Here is a 22,437-nt window from a genome sequence, read left to right as displayed (position 1 = left end):
AGGCTCTCAAGAGAAGATTGTTAAATTTCCAGTGAGGGTATTTACACCTAGGAAATTGGGAAATGTTACAAATCAGGGCTTGATGTATTGCTTTGTTGATTGTCTAGACTTAAAGTGATAGAGAAAAAGCTATCAATGCAGATTAAACTTTAAAATGTGCTGTGAACACATTTCCCCCCGGGAGAGTTGATTGTTAAACATTTACCAACACACCCCTGCTTACAAATATGCCAGGGACTATGCTGCAGGCTGAGGATAAAAAAATAAAATAAGAGAGGGTTCCATCCTTAATTAGCTTATAATCTAGTAGGACAAATGAGGCATCTTAACATGAAGACTTGGAACTTGAATCATAGCTCTGGTATTAACTAGCTATGTGACAATTCCTTTATGTCTCTGTACCTCACTTTTCTCATTTGTGAAATGATAATGTAAGACTAGATGATTTCTAGGGTCCCTTCCATTAACAGACTGAAGCCAGCTCATAAAGGTTCATAAGAGTGGATTGTTAAATTTTCACTGTGAGCATTTAAAACTTAGAAACGAGAAAGTGGTATAAATCAGAGCCTTATTTACCATTCTCTTGATTATGTAGACTTAAGAAAGAGATGGAGACAATGTTAACAATGTAAATTAAACTTAGAAGTATGTCAAATGTACATTTTTTTCAAGAGAGCCATTGTTAAATATTTTATCACCATACACCTGCCTCCAGTCATATGAATCTAACCTATATATGTATGAGTGTGTATATATACACATACGCATAAATGTATGGGCAGACAAATGTTTGTATATACACATGCACGTGTGTACACATACACACGTGTATACAATGAATATATACATGTATGTGTATACATGCTCGTATATACACATACATGTATACATACACTCACCTACATGTATCTGCAGGCAGAAGTTTAAGGAATAAATTATAGATGTGCTGAGTAGAAAGAGATTATTTTCTGTTGGTACCATCTTATCAATAAACTCTGTCTCCTTATTAACTCTGGAATAAAATACAAATTGCTGTTTGTCCTTCTCAACCTGGCTCCAATCTACCCTTCCAGCCTTATTTTACATTCTTAGCCCTTTATTTGCTCTGTGGTTCAGTCAAACTGGCCTTCTTGCTAATATTCACACATGACATTACTCTTCCAGCAATAGCTATCCCCCATGTCTGGAATGTACTTTCTCTGAATCTCAAAATTCCTAGTTTCCTTCAAATCTCAGTTCCCTTCTACATGAAGATTTTATAGATATCCCCAGCTGCCAGTGTTTTCCCCCTAAAATTACCCTGTACTTATTTTGTATTTAATATATACACACATATGTGTATATATATGCATATGGCATTATATAATGCATAAGATATATATGTATACCTACATACATGCATATGTAAATATACATACATCTTACTTTCCCCAATAAAATGTAAACTTGAGGGCAGGGACTGTTTAATTTTTGCCTTTGTATCCCTAGAACTTAGCAAAATGCCTAGAACATAGTAGAAGTTACTAAATGCTTGTTGAATGATTGATCCTATAACAAACCTGTGAAGTACTATTGTTATCTCTGTTTTACAAATGAGGAAACCGAGGCAGAGAGGTTAAGTGACTTGTCCAGGTTCACACATCTAGTTAAGTATCTGAGGTAAGATATGGAACTAGGTCTTCCTTAGTTCCTGGGAACCAAGGTCAGCACTCTTACCTACTGAGTCAGACTATATACATGTTGCTGCCAAGCCAGATGCCATTGAGAAAAGTAGGTACAACGAAAGTAGGACATTAGTAAGGGAGGGCCAGTAATTCACAAGAGAGTAAAGCTAATGGTCTGTGATGTTATAAATGCACAAAGTGCAGGTAATAAGCAAGGTACATTTAAACTCTGTGGGCATGTGGGCAAGTTCAGTCTCATCAGAAGCACAGAGACTTGGTGGGATGAACTCATGTGTGGAATATGGCTACTATGCTATTCAAAATGAATAATATGCCAAAAAGGAATAGCAGAGCTGCATACATAGTATTTTAAAAAGATATACTCATGAGAGAAAATCAAGGAAACAGAATGATGTCTTTATTTTATGGTGTTAGGTAGGCTCTGAGAAAGAGCCTGGCATAATGGAGAGAGAGCTGTGCTCACAACTCCAAGACCTGGATTCAACTGAAACCTACTGCCTGTATGACTCTGGGCAAGTCTCTTAACCTCTCAGTTCTCTAGGTAACTCTATAAGACTACAAATTGCCAAGGGTGGGGGTGGGGGGGGACACCAATATGTATGTGTAAAAGGTGTTTCCTCACCTAAGAGTTTTTCTATGCTAATACAATCTCAGGTCCAGTTCCCATCCCTGTAAGTAGGATCGACAGAGAAACAAGGCCAGAAAGTTTTAGAAGCTTTCAAAAAATGAAATTCTGAGGAAGAGTGCTGTTTTAAGAGTCCAGTGTGGACCAACTTAGTGAAAGATTTTTAAAAACCTGCAGAAGAGGGAAATACAGGTAAGAGAATAGGAGATGAATACAAAAGAATGTCATGGGTCTGTAATTTCAGGAATAGTAATGCAAAGAATGAACTGAAGCTGATGAGGAAAGTTAAGAAAAACAAAAAAGGGGGGCTTGCTTTTAGTTATATCGGGAAAGGAATGAGAGTTTATTAAGTGCCTACGGGGTGCCAGAAATTGTGCTACAAGCTTTACAAATATTGTCTCATTGTATCTTCACAACAGTCCTGTGAGATAGGTGCTTTTATGATCTTTATTTTACAGTTGAGGAAACTGAGGCAGGCAGAGCTTAAGTGACTTGTCCAGGGTCACACAAGCTAGTAACTGACTGAGACCAGATTTGAGCTTAGGTCTTCCCAACTCCAGGTTCAACACTCCATCCACAGAGTTTCCCAGCTGCCTCAAAGAAAGAGAAGGCAAAAAAAGGATAGTACCAAATAGAAAGAAAGAAATCGGGGGAAAAAAGTTAGGACCACTGCTTAGGGCAGATGAGATGATCGTTGATGCCAAAGAGAAGACAGCTGGCCAATTTTTTCTTTGCTTTTGTTTCTTCTCTTAAAGAACATGTTCTAAGGACTGGAAAGGACAGAATAAAAATGGCTAATAGGGAGCTGACCCTGATGATGAGTAAATGAGTAAAGGGAATACCTGGCTGACTGATCATTTTAAGTTATCTGGCCTTGGGTACTGAAGACACAGATATTTGTGGTTGCTGAGTCACTGACAGTAATCCTTGCATGAAAGAAGAAAGCAGGACATCAGGACTGGAAAAAAGGAAAAGAGTTCTGTATTCCTAAAGGGGAAGAGAATTAAGTCTAGCAAGTATCAGCCAGTGAACTTGAATTTAATTCTGGGCAAAATTCTAGAATAGATTATTAAAGGGATGGTTAATAACCATCTAGGAAAAGAAGCAGTGATATAACCAATAGCCAGGACAACTTCATCAGAAACAAATCATTCCAGATTAACCTATTTCCTTCTTTGGAAAGCTGGTACATTAAGGGGGTGGTATAGATAAAGTTAATCTAGATTTTAGTGAAGCACTTGATAAAGTCTCTCATGGTATTCTTGTTGGGGGGGGGGTGAGGAATACATTCCATTCAGGGCATCACATCCTAGAAAGGATGCTGATAAAGTGGAACGCCAAAGCAAAGGCATAACTGTCCATTTTTTGTTTTGCTTCTGTTTCCTCTTCTAAAGAACATGTTCTTTGGATGGTGAGGGGCCTGGAGTTCATGCATCATGAAGATGAGTTGAAGGAATTGGTGATCTACTATGATCAATCAATGTAAAAACATTTATGTATTAAACGCCCACAGAATAGAGAGGGAATGGTAGTTAGGAAAGAGAGCTTTGGTCTAGCCAGTCACAGGCATTGTAAATTAGTGGAATGATAGAGGTAGGGCAGGATTCTTTTGGACGGAGAAAACATATACAGAGATAAGTAAAGAGAAAGAAAACTAATAAAAGAAAAAAAAAACACAAAACCTCAAAAGAATCAGGAAGGCCTCCTAGAGAGGGTATATCAGCTTGACCTTCAAGGAGGCAGGATTAGGTATGCTCTGCTTGGCCCCTGGGCAGAACTAAGAGCACTGAGTGGGTAGAAGTTACCAAGCAGCAAATTTAGACTTGATATGAGGAAAAACTTCTAAACAATTAGGCTGATACAAAAGTTGGAAAGAAAACTGCCTGGGTTCCCTCTCATTAACTTTACATGGTATTGCAGAGCTGAAAGGGATTTCAGAAGCCACCTAAATCCTACTCTCTCATGTGTAACTCAGACTTAAAGATATTAAGTAACTTAAGGTCACTTGGGCTTCATGGAGAAGACACAGGATTTGAATTCACAACACAGGTCTCTGGAAGCAGTATTTTTCTACTGTACCACATTGCTGTCTCTAAGCAATGACTGAAAGATCACTTGACTGTCATGGATAAATGTAGAGGAACTGTTGGGTCAGGTATAGGTTGTACTAGATGGCCTCTGAAACCCTTTCCAATCAATCAATCAGGCAAGCATTTATTAAACTATTAGGTGTCAGTTACCGTGCGCTAAGGGCGAAAGAACAGCACAGTCTCTGCCTTCAAAGAGCTTACATTCTACTGGGAAGGGCATGGTACATAGTCATAGATAAGGAGATGCAAGTTACATAGAAATAAATACAAAATGATGTGGGTGGAACATTAACTACGATAAGGCCTCCAGAAGAAGGCATCTGGGCTGAGCTTTGAAGGGAGTTGGGGGTTCCACGGGGTGAGGAGGGAGGGCACCCCAACCATCTACTGAGAACTGTCAATAGGCCAATTTTCTCGGGAGCGTTGAGATCGTGGGGTGGAGTAAAATGGATCCAGCCGGGGCGGACAGACTGAAGCCAGCTGGTGGAAGGGCTTTAAAGGCTGGCATCGTAATCTAGATGCAATGGGACTGTCTTAAAAGCTCGGCGATGGACCTATCCCTGCTTGTTTCTGGAATCATTCTGCAGGACCCAGTTTGCTGAAAGCATTTTCTGGAGTGGGAAGGATGTGATGAGCAAAGGATGGTTTTGCTTTCCTGGCTTCCAAGGTCAGTGCTTCTTTCCCCTGGTAGGATTAGTTAGTGGTCCCATGAGTTTGAATGACTGTAGCCTTTAAGATGTTAAAAATTGCCATTAATTTCTGTAAGTAAAAGCAATTACTGCATAGTAAATGGTGACATTTCCCCCTTTTATAAAATTGTAGCACTGAGCTCTGTCGTCCCCTTTGCAGGGATCAGAAAAGTCTTCTCTTTATATAATCTCATAAAGATTCTTGAAACTTCCAAAGAGGAAGTGAAAAATTCTTAGCCCCCGGCTCTAAACGACCGCGGCAGGACTCGAACCTGCAATCTTCTGATCCGAAGTCAGACGCCTTATCCATTAGGCCACGCGGCCTCATGCAAACCAGGCCTCTCGAGCTGATTTAGAAAGACGCGTCACCGCCTGGCGCCTTGTTCTAGACCAATCTCCAGGTCTTGAGGAGGGAGGGGGCGGGACGTAAACAGGTTCCTGAGGCTGCGCGCTGTGCGGGGAGGGTCCGGGGAGGGTCCGCGCCAGGCGCGGGTGGGCTAGTCTTCTTGCCTTTCCTTTTCTTCCTTTCCTCTGCTGCCTCGTCCCGTCCTTCCCGCTGCAGACCCGGCCATTTGCGCCCTTCCCCAGTTCCCCCTCCTCCGTCGTCTCGGTCCGAGGAAGCAGCGGGAGCTCGAGCTCTGAGGAGTCGCCGGGCCGAGGCGGCGGTGGCAGCGCGGGAGGGGCCGCGGAAGGTGCAGCACTTTTGCCCGAGGCTGTGTAGGCCGCGTGCATTTAGGGCTTCCCGAGGTCAAACGAGAGGAGGAGGAGGATCAGAAGAGGTGAGGATCCGGCTTTCCTGGCCTCCTCCCGAGGGGAGGGGGAGGGGTGGGGTCGGGGGCACTGTGGGGGAGGGGTGGGGCTGGAACGAGGGTGTCCCCCGCCTCGGGCAGAGGGCCGGTGGTGATCGTGACAAACCCGGGAGAGTCGCCCGCCCAGCGCCAGCTGTCCCCTCCTGCCTGGGGATGCCGGGGCCGGCTGCATGCCACCCCTGCGGGGCCGGCGGGCAGCGCCTAGGAAGAAGGCCCCAGTGGATAGATGGATGGTACCCCTGGGAGATCGGTTCGAGGCTGCTTTTTCGCCTTTCTCTGCTCCCCCTGCCGAGTCCAGAACCATTTATTAACGTGCCAGGCCAAAAAACCAAACAAACAAAAAACCCAAACCCAAAACAAAACAGTCCCTACTGCTAAGGAGCTCACAGTTTAATGGGAGAGACAGCCCACTAACAACCATGCAGAAACGAGATGTAGGCAGGTTATATTAAAGACAGTAACAGAAGGAAGGGGAATCGGGAGAGGCTTCTTGTAGGAGGTGGGATGTTAATTGAGACTCCAAGGAAGCCAGAAGGCAAAGAGAAGGAGAGCATCCCATGCATAAGGGACAGCCTGTAAAGAAGCATGGAGTCAGGTGATGTCTTGTGGAAGGGCCAGCAAGGCGTCCAGGGTCACTGGATGTAGAATAAATGGAGGGGAGGGTAAGGTGTGGAAAGGGAGGAAGGGGCTAGGCTATACAATAATCAATTACACTTGTACATCACCTTGTAAGAAGTAGCCAAGGTGAGGGATCAGGGATTAATATGTTCCTTTAAGAGTCTTCACAGTTATCACATTGTACAATTCTTCCATCTCCATTTTTACACATGAGGAAACAGGATCAGAGAGATTAAAAGATTTACTCAGAGATACAGAGCTGGTAAGTGGGGGAGCTGGGACTTGAACCCAGGGTTTAAGACTCTTAGTCCAAAGCTCTTTCTTGCTGAAAATGGAAAGAAGTCCCTTAAAGATTGTAGGAAGTGGCCAGGGTGGGGGACAGAAATAAATTTTCTCCTTTAAGGGTCTCTACAGTTATCACAGTCTACAATTCTTCTATCTCTATTTTACAGATGAGGAAATAGGCTTAGAGAGGTTAAAAGAGTAACCCAAAGACACAGAACTGGTAAGTGGGGGAGCTGGGACTTGAACCCAGGGCTTTAGACTCCTAGTCCAGAGCTCTTTTCCACTACAGATGAGTCGCCTGGTATGGAGAGCGGCAGCAGCCCGTGGGGTCCAGCCTTGGTGTTTTCGATGGGCTTCTGGCTCCTCTGTTAGTCAACAGTCCTGTGAAGAGGAGGTGTCTTCAGTGGCAGTTGGAGAGGAGAGCCAAAGGAGACAGAATGCATTGCATATTCAGATGCTGTCCAGAGGGCTTCATGAGCAGATCTTTGGGCAGCCAGAGCTGCAGCCTTCTAAGGAAGCCATACGGCAGAGTGTGGAACATCTGCAGAAGCATGGACTGTGGGGCCAGGAGACTTCTGCCCTTCCTGATGTAGAGCTGAGGCTACCTCGTCTTTATGGGGAAGACTTGGACCAGCACTTCCGAATCCTAGCTCAGAAGCAGAGTCTGCCCTACCTGGAGGCTGCCCATGAGCTGCTACAGGCTGAATTGCCTCCCCTCCCCAAGAAGTGGGCCTGGAAGGAAGGCTGGACCAGATATGAGCCTGATGGGAAGGGACAGCAGGTGGAGTTCCCTGAGGATCGTGCCCTGGTATTTGATGTGGAGGTCTGCATGGCAGAGGGCAATTGCCCCACCTTGGCTGTGGCTGTATCACCAAATTCTTGGTAAGTTAAAACCATGCATTTATGTGAGTACCCACTCCGTGGTACAGTCATCACCAGGGATATGATATAACTGTTAATGACTTTCTTTTACAACTTGATACTGTTTCTCACATCTTCCTTTCCTTTTCCTTTAGTCTCTTTCTCCTTGCCCAAGTTTTTTAATTCTTTTTTCTCATTTTCAACTTGTTCTTTTTAGTTTGGCTGATAGTACCTAGAACATAGGATATTGTTGAGTCCTGACTCCCCTTCACATCCCTGACTTGAATATTCAATTCAGTAGGTGTATCTTAAACACCATGTATGTATATATACAGCCTTGTGCTAAGTATGAGGACTAACTTCTGCTGTCATGGATTAGATTCTTTCTTGTGATCTACAGGTTATTCCAGGAAACTTATCATGACTATGGATACTGGTATATCAAGGATATTTTAGTTTATCTTGTCATTTCCTTGCCTTTTGGCTTGTATCTGATCTCTTTGTAAAATAGTCCTACTATATCTTTTCCCCAGCCTCTCTGGTCTCTCCTCTGTGATATTTTTTTAATCTGTCCCTACTCAAGCACACCAATTTCCACCTTACATTCAATTATTATTGGTAACAATGATATTGGTAGAGAATTGGGTGTTGGTTCCCAAACCCTAAGCCAAGAAACTTGTACTACTCCCTTATCCAGTACCAGTGTCAGGAGTTACATGCACAGATGTCTGTGGTTTTTCTATTCCTCTTTGTGACACCAGCCCCATTTTTGCACTGCCTCTAGGTATTCGTGGTGTAGCCAAAGGCTTTTAGAGGAACGCTACTCTTGGGCCAGACAACTGTGTCTATCTGACCTCATTCCTCTGGAGACTCCTGCCAGTGTTAGTGGTCCAGTCAAACAGGATTGGTTGGAGCGTTTGATTGTAGGGCACAACGTTTGCTTTGATCGAGCCTACATAAAAGAGCAATACTTGGTTCAGGTGGGGACTCTGCATCTATCACTTTTCTTCTGCATGGGGCCCTTGATTTCCCATTTATGTATAGTCAAGGATGTGACATGTTAAACCATTCAGGAGCTGGGAAAAGTAAAGAATATTACATGGGACTTATGTGACTTTTTTTGTAAAATTTAGTCAGAGGTCTCTATTCTTGATTCCTCACAAATAAGTTCAAAACACTGTTCTAGGCTAGTTGTACCAAGGGCATTTGACAGGACAGGTAACTGGTCAAGGTGACTAAAAGAGAGATGTTAGGTCATTTGTGATTCACTCAGAGGATGTAGAGATCCCCTCCGGCTGGGGTAGTTGGAGAAGACTTTACAGAGGAGGTGAAGTTTGAACTGAACCTAAAATATGAGTAGTACTTGTATAATCAGATAAGGGTAGGTGGGGCATTGCAGGGTTTATGCTGCTTGACTTTACAAAATATTAAAAAAGTAGGCATGTGTACTAAATAATTCAGGTGACAGTGATAGACCACTTGGACTGACGTTGAGCATTTGATGACAGAGTATTTTTGTCACCCATCTGTCGTGTGTTTTCCAGGGCTCTAAGATGCGTTTCTTGGACACCTTGAGTATGCACATGGCCATCTCTGGCTTGAGTAGCTTCCAGCGCAGCCTTTGGATGGCAGCCAAGCAAGGGAAGCAGAAAGGCCATCAGCAGGTCCAGAAGCATATCAAGAAAACCCAAAGTAAAGTCACGGGCCCATTGGTGAGTGAGGAAAGGTGCCCGCCTTTCCATTCCTAACATCAGTAGTCAGAGACAGAGTTCTTCTGGATGACTGACTTTATCTTACTTAGGGTTCCCAGTCTTTTTTGTATCTTTTAGAACTGACTAGAGAAGGGTACAGAGTAGGATAGGTTAGAGGAAAGGAGCATAGCTAATCACTTGTTCTCTCATTGTCCTAGATTTATGCCTGGGATTGGTTGGACGTCAGCAGCATCAACAACCTAGCAGATGTACACAGTCTTTATGTTGGGGGACCACCCCTGAAGAAGGAAGCCAGGGAACTGTTTGTCAAGGGGACCATGAAGGACATCAGGGAAAACTTCCAGGTATGTTAATTGGGCAGTGCATTGGCTAACCCTAGAAAAGACACAAACCTTTTTAATCTAGAAAAAAAGTGAAGGTATGTGTGGCTTTTGGACTTTTTTGTAAGTGGCCACCAGGATTCTGTTTTTTCTGTCTCTCTAATGCAGTGGATTCCTTGGGAGTATAAGACTGGCTTATATTGAACTGAAGTTAATTCTGCAGGTAGCAGAATCTGCTCTTACCTTGAGTGAGAGGAGAGGGGTTGTGATTCTGCAAAGTATCACTTTGTACCCCTTGTGATTCTCTCTTATAGGATCTGATGCAGTATTGTGCTTTGGATGTTCAGGCCACTTATGAGGTTTTTCAGGAACAACTGCCACTCTTCATGGAGAGGTGAGAGGACCTTGAGGGCAGAAGGAGCCTAGAGTTATTCCTGCAGGGTTCCTTCATCCAGAGCTTTTTGGATATTAGGATCCCTGTTCTTGGTGGGAGTGGCCAGGTAGACCTGCTCTTTTTTTCAGGGACAGCCCATCAAGATATAAGTGTCTATAGTCCCTGATTGTTTCCGCAGAAGCCTTATAGGAAAAAGCATAGGAAGGGGATATGGAAGAGGAACCCATTTTTCCCTATTTATTGCTCTTAGAGGGAGGGGTGGGTTGGTTTGGTCTTGACTCCATTTGTGAAGTGGAGGGTGATAATGTTAACAACTCCCATTTATATAATGCCATTCTGTGAGGTGAGTAGTGCTAGTATCACTCCCGTTTTATAGACAGTGAAACAGGTTCAGAGATGTTAAGTGACTGGCGCACAGTCATATATCTAGTAAGTCTGAGAACCAACACTTTGATCCAAGGTTTTTGATCTTAGTGTTGTGCTCTTTCCACCACATGCCCCTTCTTCCTGTCTCTTCTCTGAGGCTTATGTTGACGTGTCTTCATCTCTGAAGGTGCCCTCACCCTGTAACATTAGCTGGGATGCTGGAGATGGGGGTGTCTTATCTTCCTGTCAACCAGAACTGGGATCGTTACCTAACGGAGGCTCAGAATTCTTATGAGGAGCTGCAGAAGGAGATGAAGAAGTCTCTGATGGACCTTGCTAATGACGCCTGTCAGCTGGTGTCTGGGGGAAGGTAATCTTGGGGATGAGGGCCTTGGGGTGGCTGCGAGTGGACCCTGGGAGGCCCAAAGTGGGTGAAAGGTGAGCCTAAGTATTGAGATCCATTAGCTGAGTATGAGTATTGAGTAGTTTTGTTCCTCAGATACAAAGATAACCCCTGGCTTTGGGACCTGGAGTGGGACCTACAGGAGTTTAAGCTGAAGAAGAAAAAGAACGGGAAGAAGGATCAGAATAGATCCTGCAGGTCTTCAACTGAGGCTGAAAAGTCCTCAGAGATGGAAGGGCAAGAAGGTAGGACTGGAACAGGGAGGTTAGATGTGGGAAGTAGGGTGTAAGGATGGACATAGCTGAGCTGTTGGGACATAACATGTAATAGGGAACCTTCTAGGATGGCTTCGAAATCCATTTTGGCAAAATACTCCTAGGACCAAATAGGAGCAGCTTTGTTGGGTAGAATGTGGAGATGCAGAATAAGTCCCTTTTTGGGGAGTCCATTTGTGTTTTGAGCTGATCATTTCCTGGGACAGATCCTGGCCCTCCTAGTGAAGAGGAAGAGCTGCAGAGAGATGCTGCCATCAGAACTCGAATGGAGGAGTTAAAAGAGACTGCATCATTGTTACCCAAGAGGACTCAGCACTTGCCAGGACATCCTGGGTGAGCTTCTAGGCCAAGGGGTGGAAGGACACTTTGGGCACCACCCCCTCCATAGACTGAGCTGCTCTCAGGCCTTCATCTTCTTCCCTTGCCTCACTCCTGTCTCTTTCTCTGTTCCCCAGCAGAAGGTAGATTTGGCAGTAGAAAAATCATGTTTCAGCGGTCAGGTCATTAAATCGAGTTGTGCAGTTTTTAGATCTCATCTTTACCATTTCCCCTAAGGAGCCCTTCAGTTTCCAAGAGTTTGTTCAGAGAAGTTCAGGACTGAAGTAGGAATAACATGAATTCCCAACCTCTACATGTATGTGTGCATAGGTATTTGCCCTCTTTTGGGGCTTATCTGAAGAGAGTAACTGTACAGTTCTTACTGCTGTTATCTTTGAAATCCCAAATCATCTTAAAGAATTAACCCACAGCTATTTAGTCACTGGTATATACTCAATACTTCTGGAGATACAAAAAATGTTTAAAGTTAAGGATTCTTTGCATTCTTAAGGAACTTGCATTCTTATTAGGGAGATAATCTTAACACAGTTGAAATAATTTAAGAACAGTTAAGAGCTGACTATAAATTTGGTAGGAATGAAGAGAAGGGAGTGATCAGTTTAGGCTTATATAGTTTGAGAAAAGCTTTGGAGAGAAGAATTGCACCTTGAAGGATTTGTAGTATTTGGGTACTTGGGGTCAGGAGAAGGAAAGAATGTCAGTAGTTGGAAAACAATGATTTCCTATAATCTCTGTGTTTGTGCTACAGGTGGTATCGGAAACTCTGTCCTCGGCTAAATGATCCTTCCTGGGTTCCAGGGCCCAGCCTTATCAGCCTGCAGATGCGAGTGACTCCCAAGCTCATGATGTTAACATGGGATGGCTTCCCTGTACACTACTCAGAGCAGCATGGCTGGGGTTACTTAGTACCCGGGAGGAAGGATAACCTGTTAGTAGGTTCTTCAAAGACTGATGTTGCTGGCTGTCCCTACAGGTAGAAGTCTAGGCTGGATGCCTTTAAGAGCTCTTATGTGATGAGCAAACAACTTGGGGAAGTTAGGCTTCAGTTTCAGTGAATGGGGAGAAGGGGTCCAGACAGTAGGGCTACTCTGCAAAAGTTATCACAGTTGGCACCATAGCCCACAGGGTCATACTCCCACAGCCAGCAATGCTCCTCTGTGTAGCTTCTGATTCCCTTCTCATCCTAGAGATCAGGTTAAAATTTGCACTCCTTAACTGCTTTTTAGAAGAGTCCCTACCTTTTTTCCTTCTTCCTCACCTTGTAGACAAAGGGCAGGGGCCTTTAGGGTAACTAGGATTATCAGAGGTTCTTGAAGTATTCTTCAGAGATTACTTTTGTAGTCCAGTAAATCAGAGATTTATATATTTATAGTTCTAGAATCCTCACATCTTCCCAGTATTATACTAAAACATAATGGGCAGTTATTTGAGGTTTGCTTAGAGTGGTGTTAGATTTGGGGTAAGAATGAGGGGCCTAGACCTCCCTGAATCAGTCGGTGTCTGGGAGCTAGATAGTGAAAAAAACAGAACTTGAGGGCTACAGTTACAAAGAATAAGACTATCCCTACTCTCAAGTTCTGTGCTAGAGGGTGACAGTGAAAATCCAAAGTTTCTAGGGTAGTTGGGTCCTGGCTGTAGCATAAGGCCCAGTATTTCTTAATTTTGCTTCTCCTCTGCCAGTTTGGCCTCCAGAGAGTAATTTGGACTATAGCAATGAATAAGTAATATTTTGATCTGATTGCCACATTATTAATTACATTTAAAGTTGAGAAGATCATTTACTAATACATTAGAGATGGGAATAGGAAAGGTTAGTATATCCCAATTCCTATCATAAAATTAGTACTTTCACTTGGAAAGGGAAGCTTTTAAGGAACTACTAGTTCCCTGGGCAAAGCTTGGGCTGGAAAAAAAAGTCAAATGACATATAGCCCCATTGAAGTGAAAAATCATCTCCCCACTCACTATCCATTTTACCATATCCCTACGGATGTCTTTTTCTTTATGGATATTGAACATGAGCAATGCCATGGCCTGAACTGAGGCTTTCAGTACTCAGAAGAAATTTCACTTCTGTACTTTACCACTTTCCTCTGATGAAACAGATACCAAAATACTCGAGATGGAAAGAGAAATCAGAAAAAGAAAATGATTGCTCAGTTTCACAAATGTATACCTCTATAACCATATTGAATAAAAGATTATCAAAGAGGCTACAGTAACATTGTGGCTGAACCAAATTAAAATGTAATTGGGAAATATTTAGCAAAGTAAATTAAGATATAGTAGAACATAGATAATGTTGATATGTGATTTTCTAAGTATGTAGCCATCAGATATCCTTAGGTATGACCTAGTTGCCCTCTTTCTATGTGAGTTTGACATCATTGCCCTTCTCAACCTGCTTTTACAGAGCCATTGAAGCCCTCTATCAGAAATACTGCAGGGACAGGGGGAAGGAGCAGCCTGTGCTGATGGCCCAGCCATTGCCAGAGGAGTTCATGCTCACTGACAGCACAGTGTGGCAAGCGGTGAGAGCAGCTTTAGCCACAGGAAGTAATGGGGACGTCTGAGCTTCTCCATTAGCAACAGGGGAGATGGTTGACCAGCTGTGGAGTCTGAGTTCTGTCCCTGACCCTAATCCAAATCCCATTTCCCTGGGAATATTGAATGGGACATATAGGCCTTTCTCTTTTCTTTCTGTCAGAGATGGGAAGGGCGTGGCATCTTCCTGAATAAAGTTGACAAGAGGGTGAGGATAAGTCTGTAACCTCAGACTGATACCCCAGTCCTCTTAAAGCTGCGTTGTCAGGTTTTCCTCCCTAATTCCTTAGTAGTTGTATGGGTGTAGTTGAGATAACTGATGAGGATGCAGTGTTAAAGAGACACGTATAAATGGAAACATTGTTCTTTGTTTTTCCTGGGGACCCCTCTTATCAGGACATTGATGTGTCCATGATTCCTTGAGAGGAGAAAAGGCTTTGTGTAGATATCCAGTACCTGGTTTGGGGGAGAAGGGGTACTTTGGCCAGACAAGGAGTCAAGGAAAGGACAGCTTACTTGTCATTTCTTTGTTGGTCTTAATTCTTTTTTCATGGAAAGAAATTATGGCAAAGTAAAAAGAGCTTGGGTCTTGGAGTCGAAGGAACTGGGTTCAGTCTCACTCTTGATGCGAGCTTTGTGACTTTGGCCAAGTCATCTAAGACCTATATGGACCTCAGTGCCCTTATGTGTAAAATGGGAATAACAGTATTTGTACTGCCAGGTTGTTGTGAGAATAAAGTGCTTTGTAAACTTTGATGTGCTCTATAAATGACATAATTTAATATTGTAATTGTTACTCCTCTCCTTGCCTCATTCAGGTAGAGGAGTTGAGCCACTTGGAGTCTGATGCTGATTTTGAAAATGGTAGAACAACACAGGTAACTGGTTGAGGTCTTGGAGGGCTCCTAATTTGGGATGTGAGACTTAACAGCAGGCAAACTGGTCATCTTTTCTGATTTGTTTTTTCTTGGTGAATTTCTATAGGTAACATTTGAGTTTAGAGTGGGAAGAGAGTTCTTTCTTGGAACAGCTTCTTCCTAAAATTATAATCTTGACTTCAACTGTCACTACAGGCCAACTTAGAGCACCATTAAGACTTGAAAGGGAGACAAGACCCAATATCTACCTCTATTCCACAGTGCCTAGAATCTGGGGACCTGGGTATTACTTATGGATGGCTTTATAGGATAAGGTCACTTACCTTAGTCTCTACTGTCACTCTAATTTCTGTATATTCATAGGGGAGGGTTAGGATAATATATATGTCATACCCATAGGAGGAGACTAATGGTTTGCAGCTTATTCAACCAACCTATCACCATGGCATTGGACCTTACAATGATGTGAACATTCCTGGCTGCTGGTTTTTCAAGCTGCCACACAAGGTAAGTGTGTGCCTATTACATAGTAAAAGCATAATAAATGCTTGGATTAATTAGTATGATTCTTCTTGTCCGTCTTAGAATGCTACTAATATGACCATATTTCCCCCATGCCCCTTCCTCCAAGAAATAAGACTTAACCATGAAAGAAACTAAGTTACAGATGGGGTCTAATGTCTGAATTTAGGGCTAGCCCTGGCATTAACCTAGCAAGGCTATTTGTGTGGTATTAAGCAGCTATTTTATAGTTCTGTGACCTTGACAAGTTAATACCTCAGAACATACATCACTTTCCTTATCTTTAGAACAAAGGGGTTGAACTGGAAGATCTCTCAGATCAAGTGTAGTTCTGTCATTCTTTTTGTTAGGGAGGCAAAGTTGAGATGAGAAGAAGATAAGGCATGAACTTTTCTAATGTTAAAGGGGAGGAACTGATAGAGGCAATCATAGGAGCTTTGGATACTGCATAGGGAATTAGTTATTTGGACTTTTACTCCCCCTCCCCCGCCCCCATCAGTGTTTTGGGGTTGTCTTTCACTCCTTTTGGATCTTTAGCTCCTATAGTCTGGCTTAATTGGCCCAGAAGTTTTCTTGGTACTTAGTGTGTGTTCCTGACCCACGGATCTTTTCTACCATGGATCTTTTCCTCCCCCATCAAAGGACGGCAATAAGTTTAATGTGGGAAGCCCCTTTGCCAAAGATTTCCTGCCAAAGATGGAGGATGGTACACTGCAGGCTGGTCCAGGGGGTGCCAGTGGCCCGAGGGCTCTCGAAATCAACAAGATGGTCTCTTTCTGGAGGAATGCTCACAAACGCATCAGGTAGCCTAGAGCAAACACTGGGGAAGGGCCCTTTATGTGGATGGAAATAGCCTTTTTATTCCTGGGGTTGAATGGAAAGAATAGAAACTACATAGAGAAGAAAATGGTTTGGATTTCTTTTTCCTACAGAGAGATTGAATTGAGTCACAAGTTACTGGCAGTTTACTGCAACTCCCAGGGTGGGCCTAAGGTGACTCTGGTATTTTCTTGACTAACCCAGATCCTTTTCTGAAAGAGGACCCAAACATTCAGAATCAACTAAACCCAGAATGATCTAAGACAGGGCCAGACCTCACTAGAAAAACTGTTTGTGCCTCATATTCCTTAGCTGTTAAATGGGAATAATAATATTTTCATTAGCCTCCTTATAGTTGAGGCTTAAATGAGACATTATGCAAACTACTTTGAAAACCTTAAAGCTTTATAAATGTAAATTATTTTTAAGAAAAATCTCTTCCCGGGGCGCCTAGGTGGTGCAGTGAATAGAGCACCGGCTCTGAAGTCAGGAAGACCTGAGTTCATATGTGGCTTCAGACATTTAACACTTGCTAGCTGTGTGACCTTGGGCAAGTCACTTAACCCCAGTTGCCCTCCAAAAAGCAAAAAAAAAATCTCTTCCTTATTCTACTGTAAATCCCTTAGGGGAAGAATGTACAGCCTCAAAAGGGTTTTCTCCTCCCAGAGCTAGGGAATCCCTAGCTTCACCAAACTTGTAGGTTATCTCCCAGAAATATCTTTATATTGTGATGAAGATATTCTCCACTTGCCCTTCTCAGTTGTCAACCTGAGTTAATGACCATTGGTCCTAACACATTAGACCAGCTCTGCCATTAATGAGCTGTAAAACCTTGGGGGAGTCGCTTAACCTATGTAAACCTTACTGACGTCATTTCTCCAAGGTTCTAGTTCTAAAGAATGTTGTCTTATTCTATTCTTTGGTTCTTCTAGCTAACCCTGGGGGTATGGTCTTGGGATCATTTCTATCCTGGGTCATCCTAGTCTTACATGGTAAATTTTGAGGTGACCTGCATAAGGTCATTAGGAGGCCTTTGTTATGTGTCACACACAGAAGACACCTGCTTGCCTCCCATGGTATGCTGATGATGGAAAATTCCCAGGATTGATCAGTTTCGTGGCCAGTATAGGGTCTGATTTCTGCACCCTAAGAGAGAGAATGTTGGGAGTTCTAGACTGAAAAGGATCCAAAGCCATTATTAAACTTGAACCAATACTCTGATGATGACAAATTAAGGGCCAGGATCTACACTACAAATTGGGCTAAATTTCTGGAAATTTAGAACTGGAAAGGATCCAGACCAGACTTCCAGGAAAGGAAGATTGTTACTTGCATCCTTTTGGGTTTTGGGTGACCCTGAGCTTTGTCTCCTTTCCTACAGTTCCCAGATGGTTGTTTGGCTGCAGAAAGGAGAGCTGCCACGAACAGTGACTAGGTAGGAGCTAATTTGTTACCTGGGGGAAAACAAGCGAAATGTGGGCAGTACTTGCCCTCTTTTGTTACATAAGTCAGTAGGGCTCCTTTTTAGAGTGTGAACAGTATGCCGCTTTCAGACCTATTACCTAGCAAAGTGAGGGTATTCTGTGATAGATATGTTGAGGGCGGAGGGGGCGGGGTGCATGGGGTATCCATTTATAATCCTGTAATTGGCTGAACTACAGTGCAGTTTTTAGTATCCATACTACAGCCTTCCCAGTTCAAGGTTTCTCTAAACACTGATTCCAAGTTTTCCACGCAGGCACTCAGATTATGATGAAGAGGGCTGCTATGGGGCCATTCTGCCACAGGTGGTGACAGCTGGCACCATCACTCGAAGAGCAGTAGAGCCCACCTGGCTCACAGCCAGCAATGCCAGGGTATGTCAGTCTTTAAGGACTCCCATTTTCCTGTCTTGGAGATCAAGGGGAGATTTTTTGACCCTTAAGGGAAGTTTATGATCTGTTCATATTTTTCTTTGTTTTCCTCCCTACCCTTTCAAATCCTGTATCTAGATCTTAAGAGCCCAAAGCTCTTTATTTCTTTATTTATCATATATTCTTTTTATTTATTTATTACATATTTATATATTATTTTAATTATATTATTATTTTAAAAAATTTTAAATATTATTTTTATATATCATAATAAAATATTATTATTAAAATATATTTAATTATAATAAATTTATTTATTATATATTCTTTATTTCTGAGACTATCAAAGGTGCCTAAGGCATAACCAAAGTTTTTAGGACCCACCACCCACTCCCTCATTCCCTGGTGATTCTATAATTTCCTATTCAACTTCAGAGCTGGTGACTTGAGGTGGTTTAACCAGGGTGGGGAGAGGGTTTGTTTGTTGCTCCTCACTCTCATCTGTCCTAAGTGTCTGAAGGAAAGGACTGTGTGTGTTACATAGGTGGACCGGGTAGGAAGTGAGCTGAAAGCCATGGTTCAGGCCCCACCTGGCTATGTTCTAGTTGGAGCTGATGTTGACTCCCAGGAACTGTGGATTGCTGCTGTGCTTGGAGATGCCCACTTTGCTGGAATTCATGGTGAGGGAGGGGTTTGGGGAAGGAAGTCTTTAAGTGATATTGGGGGAAGTATAGATTGATGAAGACATCTGATCTGTCACCCTTTTGAGCCCCTGGGCCAGCTAGGTGAAAGCTTCCAAGCCTTTTTCTTTCTCCAGGCTGTACTGCCTTTGGTTGGATGACCCTTCAGGGGAAGAAGAGCAGCGGGACTGACTTGCACAGTAAGACGGCATCCACAGTAGGCATTAGTCGAGAGCATGCCAAGGTCTTCAACTATGGCCGTATTTATGGAGCTGGTCAGCCTTTTGCTGAGCGTCTGCTGATGCAGTTCAACCACCGCCTGACACCACAGGAAGCCAAAGAAAAGGCTCAGCAGATGTATGCTGTTACCAAGGGTCTCCGCCGGTAAGGAGTTCTAACTTATTTTGACCTCTGTCTATTTTCACCCATTCCCCACCTTGTCTCCCTGAAGCCTTGGAATTGGTAGGCCTCTAACTTGAGTGCTATATTCATTCTCTCCCTGGTACAATAACTAATAACTTTATCTCATCATCCTGGATCCCTCCTTTTTCAGGCCCACAGAAAGCCTGCCAGCTTGGATTAGACCTGGGGCTGGCATGCCTTTCAAAGGTTGACATTTTCTGTTACTATGTGTCTTTAGTTTTGCAGATTCTGCCTTCTAAGGGTTATTTATGTCTTAAAAAAAATGCTGAGCCTGAAGTTTAGTTATTTTGTTACCAGGTGACAGTAATATGTGTAGATTATAGGACTATGTCTATATGTCAGACATGGTCTGAACAATTAAGGCTCAAATAAAAGTATGTTTTCTCTTATTATTTGGATGGTGACTTTTTGCTCTGGTACTCCTAATTTGACCATAAACTTTACTTAAAAAAATAAGCTTTTGATTAAACCATCTGATCTTAAATATTAAACCATTATTGTCTTTTAAAGAAGATATATTAAAGCAACTTATAAAAACATAAAATACCTGTTATAATTCAATATATCTCTCATCAGTTCTAAGCTTTTATCAGTTTGCCATATATTATTGACCTGGAGTCAAGAGCCATTCATGGAGACATATTTTCCACTTTACAGTATTCTCTGATTCAGGACTAAAGCAGAACTTAATTTAGCCCTGTGTGGCCAAGTATTTTAACCATAGCTTATCTCTTTGCCTAGGCTAAATTTTTAGAACTAGCTATAGCAAAGACCTTAGTTTAAAGCTTTAACTTGTGATTTTTTATAAGCAGAAGAAAATTTTCCACATTAAGCTTTTCTCCATTCTAGGCCTCTTCTCCCCTAAATCATTTAGTGTCAGATAAATTACTAAATTAGTAAATTTGAAGAGATGAATTAAACGATCATACAATCGGGTGGGTTCAGAAGTGGTCAGATGTTGTTAATGGTTCAGTGTCACATTGCAGGAAGTCTTCAGTAGAATACTTATGTTTGGCCTTGTGTCTTTTAACATTTTTAATGATGACTTGAAAACTGCCTGTTCATATTATTTGACCATTTATCAGTTTGGGAGAATGGCTTTTATTATATGGGTAGCTAGGTGGTACAGTGAATAGAGCACTGGGCTTGAAGTCAGGAAGACCAAAGTTCAAATCCAGCCTCAGACCCTTTCTGCTAGTTGTGTGATCTTGGGCAAATCACTTAACCTCTTTTTGCCTCAGTTTCCTCATCTGTAAAATGGGGATCTATTTCAGAGTTGTAAGATCAAATGAGATAATATTTATAAAGTGCTTAACACAGCATCTGGCACATAATTCCTATCATCATGCTTTTGTTCATGTTGTTTCCCCTTTGTGAAATGCTTTTTTCCACCACTTTTCTACCCTTAAATTTCAGCTTCCATGCTACTTCCTCTAGGAAGCTTTCTCTGATCCTCAGTTGGTAATGACATTCCCTTCTCTTCCAGCTTACTTTACAGTTCTCTTATATGTCTGTGTATTATTTGTATTAGATATTTATTGTGCATGTCTTATAACCCCATAACACCCTGCATTGATTGAAGGAAGACTCTGTATTTCTTACAGTATTAGCTGACCACAGAATAGGCACTCAGTAAACCCTTGTGGACTGGTTTTCGTTCTTTTTTGTTAGGTATCAACTTTCAAAGGATGGTGAGTGGTTGGTGAAGGAACTGGGGATTCAACTAGACAAGACGGAAGATGGTTGGGTCTCTCTTCAGGACCTACGGAAGATCCAGAAAGAAGCTTCCATGATGTAAGAGAAATGATTTGCTTCTTGAGAATGGCTGACATGGAGCTAGTGGTTTCAAGGTCTAGGGTTGCTCTTCCTTATAGGTAACAGAGTAAGTACCTTGGTGGGTTCTTGAGCAGTGAAGTAGCAACAGAATGATAGTGTCATTTTAGGAAGTTTAATTTGGTATGTAGGATGGGTTAAAAGGGAGTAGATAGGAATCTGAGTATACTTCTAGGAGTAGGGGACTGTAGATCATGTGTCATTTTAAAGGCATCACAAAGCTCTCATCAGTCCTTGGACTTAATTAAATTAAAATTTATTAATATGTTAAAGGCACTGTGCTAGGTGTTGTAGGAACACAAAGTTCTAGACCTGTTTTCAAGCAACTCATAATCTGGTGGGGGGGAGACATGTACGTAAATAACTGTGGTACAAGAAAGTCTAACTTAAGTGCAAGGAAGAGATCCAGGTGAAGTGCTCTAAAAAATTTGAATGAGGGGAGAACATTTTCATTTGGATGGGGATCAAGGAAGTATTTTATGGAAGAAACTTGAGACAGCAGGGAAATCCCTTTATCTTACACTATGTTTAAAATTTCTCTTGTCAGGGAGAGTGTGTCTAAGTTGTCATTGCAGTGTGAAGCCCTGGGAAGCCAGGAGACTTCAGCAAGTCATTTAACCTCACTATGTCTCAATTTCCTCATCTGTAAAATGGAGTGATATTTCTATTATCTATTTCACATGATTATTATGAGGATTAAATGAGATTAGATAACTAAAAGTTATTTGTAACTAAAAAGAACTATCTAAATATGAATTATGTTTGGACACCATAAAATTTGCCTTCCTTGTGATTTTGACCTTTCCCAGGATCCTTTAATAATCCTACTACATGCCTTAGTTCTCTTCTCTACATACTACTTAGTTAGTCAATTTATAAATTTACTAACAATTCCTTTCTCTTATTGCACCTCCAGAGAGTAGGAATACTGTTTTTTTTTTTTTGATCTGTGCCTGTTTCTAAGTGGTGGTGAGATCCCTGTTGTGGCTTGAAAACAAATCTGAGAACTTGTTTTCTTTTGGCCTTTTAGGTCTCATAGAAGAAAGTGGGATTTGGTAGCTGACCGAGTCTGGGCAGGAGGGACAGAGTCAGAGATGTTCAACAAATTGGAGAGCATTGCCATGTCAGATACCCCTAGGACCCCTGTACTGGGCTGCCAAATTTCCCGTGCCCTGGAGCCTGCAGTTGTCAGAGGGGAGGTAAGTCAGCTTTAGTTTGCCTGGGTGAAGTCACTGTGACTTCCTCATGCAGATAAATTTACTAGAGACAGAACACCCTTACCTGCTACGAGAGAACTGCCATTTGGGTATCTCTAGCTTTCTTCACTTTAGAAGTGTGTCATTCAAAGGGTCAGAGGAGTTCAACAGGCTGTGATCTAGGATCTTGAGTCTTGGCATTTTCTGTAGTTTCCATC

At 42.4% G+C, this 22,437-nt stretch overlaps 1 protein-coding gene and 1 non-coding gene across 4 annotated transcripts in view; one reads left to right on the top strand and one right to left on the bottom strand.

Moving 5' to 3' along the window:
* Positions 1 to 5,340: 5,340 nt before the first annotated feature.
* Positions 5,341 to 5,413, bottom strand: TRNAR-UCG (transfer RNA arginine (anticodon UCG)). The gene has a single exon. It is a non-coding gene; the product is annotated as a tRNA-Arg (tRNA).
* The window catches only part of POLG (DNA polymerase gamma, catalytic subunit), a 29,631-nt gene continuing 12,600 nt past the window's right edge, over positions 5,407 to 22,437 (top strand). Inside the window, exons 1-22 of one of the 3 annotated variants that reach the window (XM_069098572.1) lie at positions 5,483 to 5,868; positions 6,738 to 6,778; positions 6,969 to 7,021; positions 7,091 to 7,683; positions 8,447 to 8,642; positions 9,207 to 9,374; positions 9,572 to 9,718; positions 10,009 to 10,088; positions 10,642 to 10,824; positions 10,954 to 11,102; positions 11,339 to 11,465; positions 12,220 to 12,444; positions 13,885 to 14,002; positions 14,834 to 14,893; positions 15,293 to 15,400; positions 16,058 to 16,218; positions 17,616 to 17,669; positions 17,973 to 18,090; positions 18,632 to 18,767; positions 18,905 to 19,151; positions 20,862 to 20,984; positions 22,054 to 22,222. In XM_069098572.1, coding sequence (XP_068954673.1) covers positions 7,091 to 7,683; positions 8,447 to 8,642; positions 9,207 to 9,374; positions 9,572 to 9,718; positions 10,009 to 10,088; positions 10,642 to 10,824; positions 10,954 to 11,102; positions 11,339 to 11,465; positions 12,220 to 12,444; positions 13,885 to 14,002; positions 14,834 to 14,893; positions 15,293 to 15,400; positions 16,058 to 16,218; positions 17,616 to 17,669; positions 17,973 to 18,090; positions 18,632 to 18,767; positions 18,905 to 19,151; positions 20,862 to 20,984; positions 22,054 to 22,222 — 3,162 coding nt within the window. In that variant the 5' untranslated portion in view covers positions 5,483 to 5,868; positions 6,738 to 6,778; positions 6,969 to 7,021. Of the gene's footprint in view, positions 5,869 to 6,737; positions 6,779 to 6,968; positions 7,022 to 7,090; positions 7,684 to 8,446; positions 8,643 to 9,206; positions 9,375 to 9,571; positions 9,719 to 10,008; positions 10,089 to 10,641; positions 10,825 to 10,953; positions 11,103 to 11,338; positions 11,466 to 12,219; positions 12,445 to 13,884; positions 14,003 to 14,833; positions 14,894 to 15,292; positions 15,401 to 16,057; positions 16,219 to 17,615; positions 17,670 to 17,972; positions 18,091 to 18,631; positions 18,768 to 18,904; positions 19,152 to 20,861; positions 21,073 to 22,053; positions 22,223 to 22,437 lie in introns of those variants that run through there. The other 2 variants (XR_011170311.1, XM_069098571.1) reach the window with 2 other exon arrangements.

Source organism: Petaurus breviceps, unplaced genomic scaffold (assembly GCF_028583685.1).
Source record: "Petaurus breviceps papuanus isolate PSGF00001 unplaced genomic scaffold, PetGlider_PUasm1.0 37, whole genome shotgun sequence".
Lineage (NCBI taxonomy): Eukaryota > Metazoa > Chordata > Mammalia > Diprotodontia > Petauridae > Petaurus > Petaurus breviceps.
This window is presented reverse-complemented; position numbering and strand designations above follow the sequence as displayed.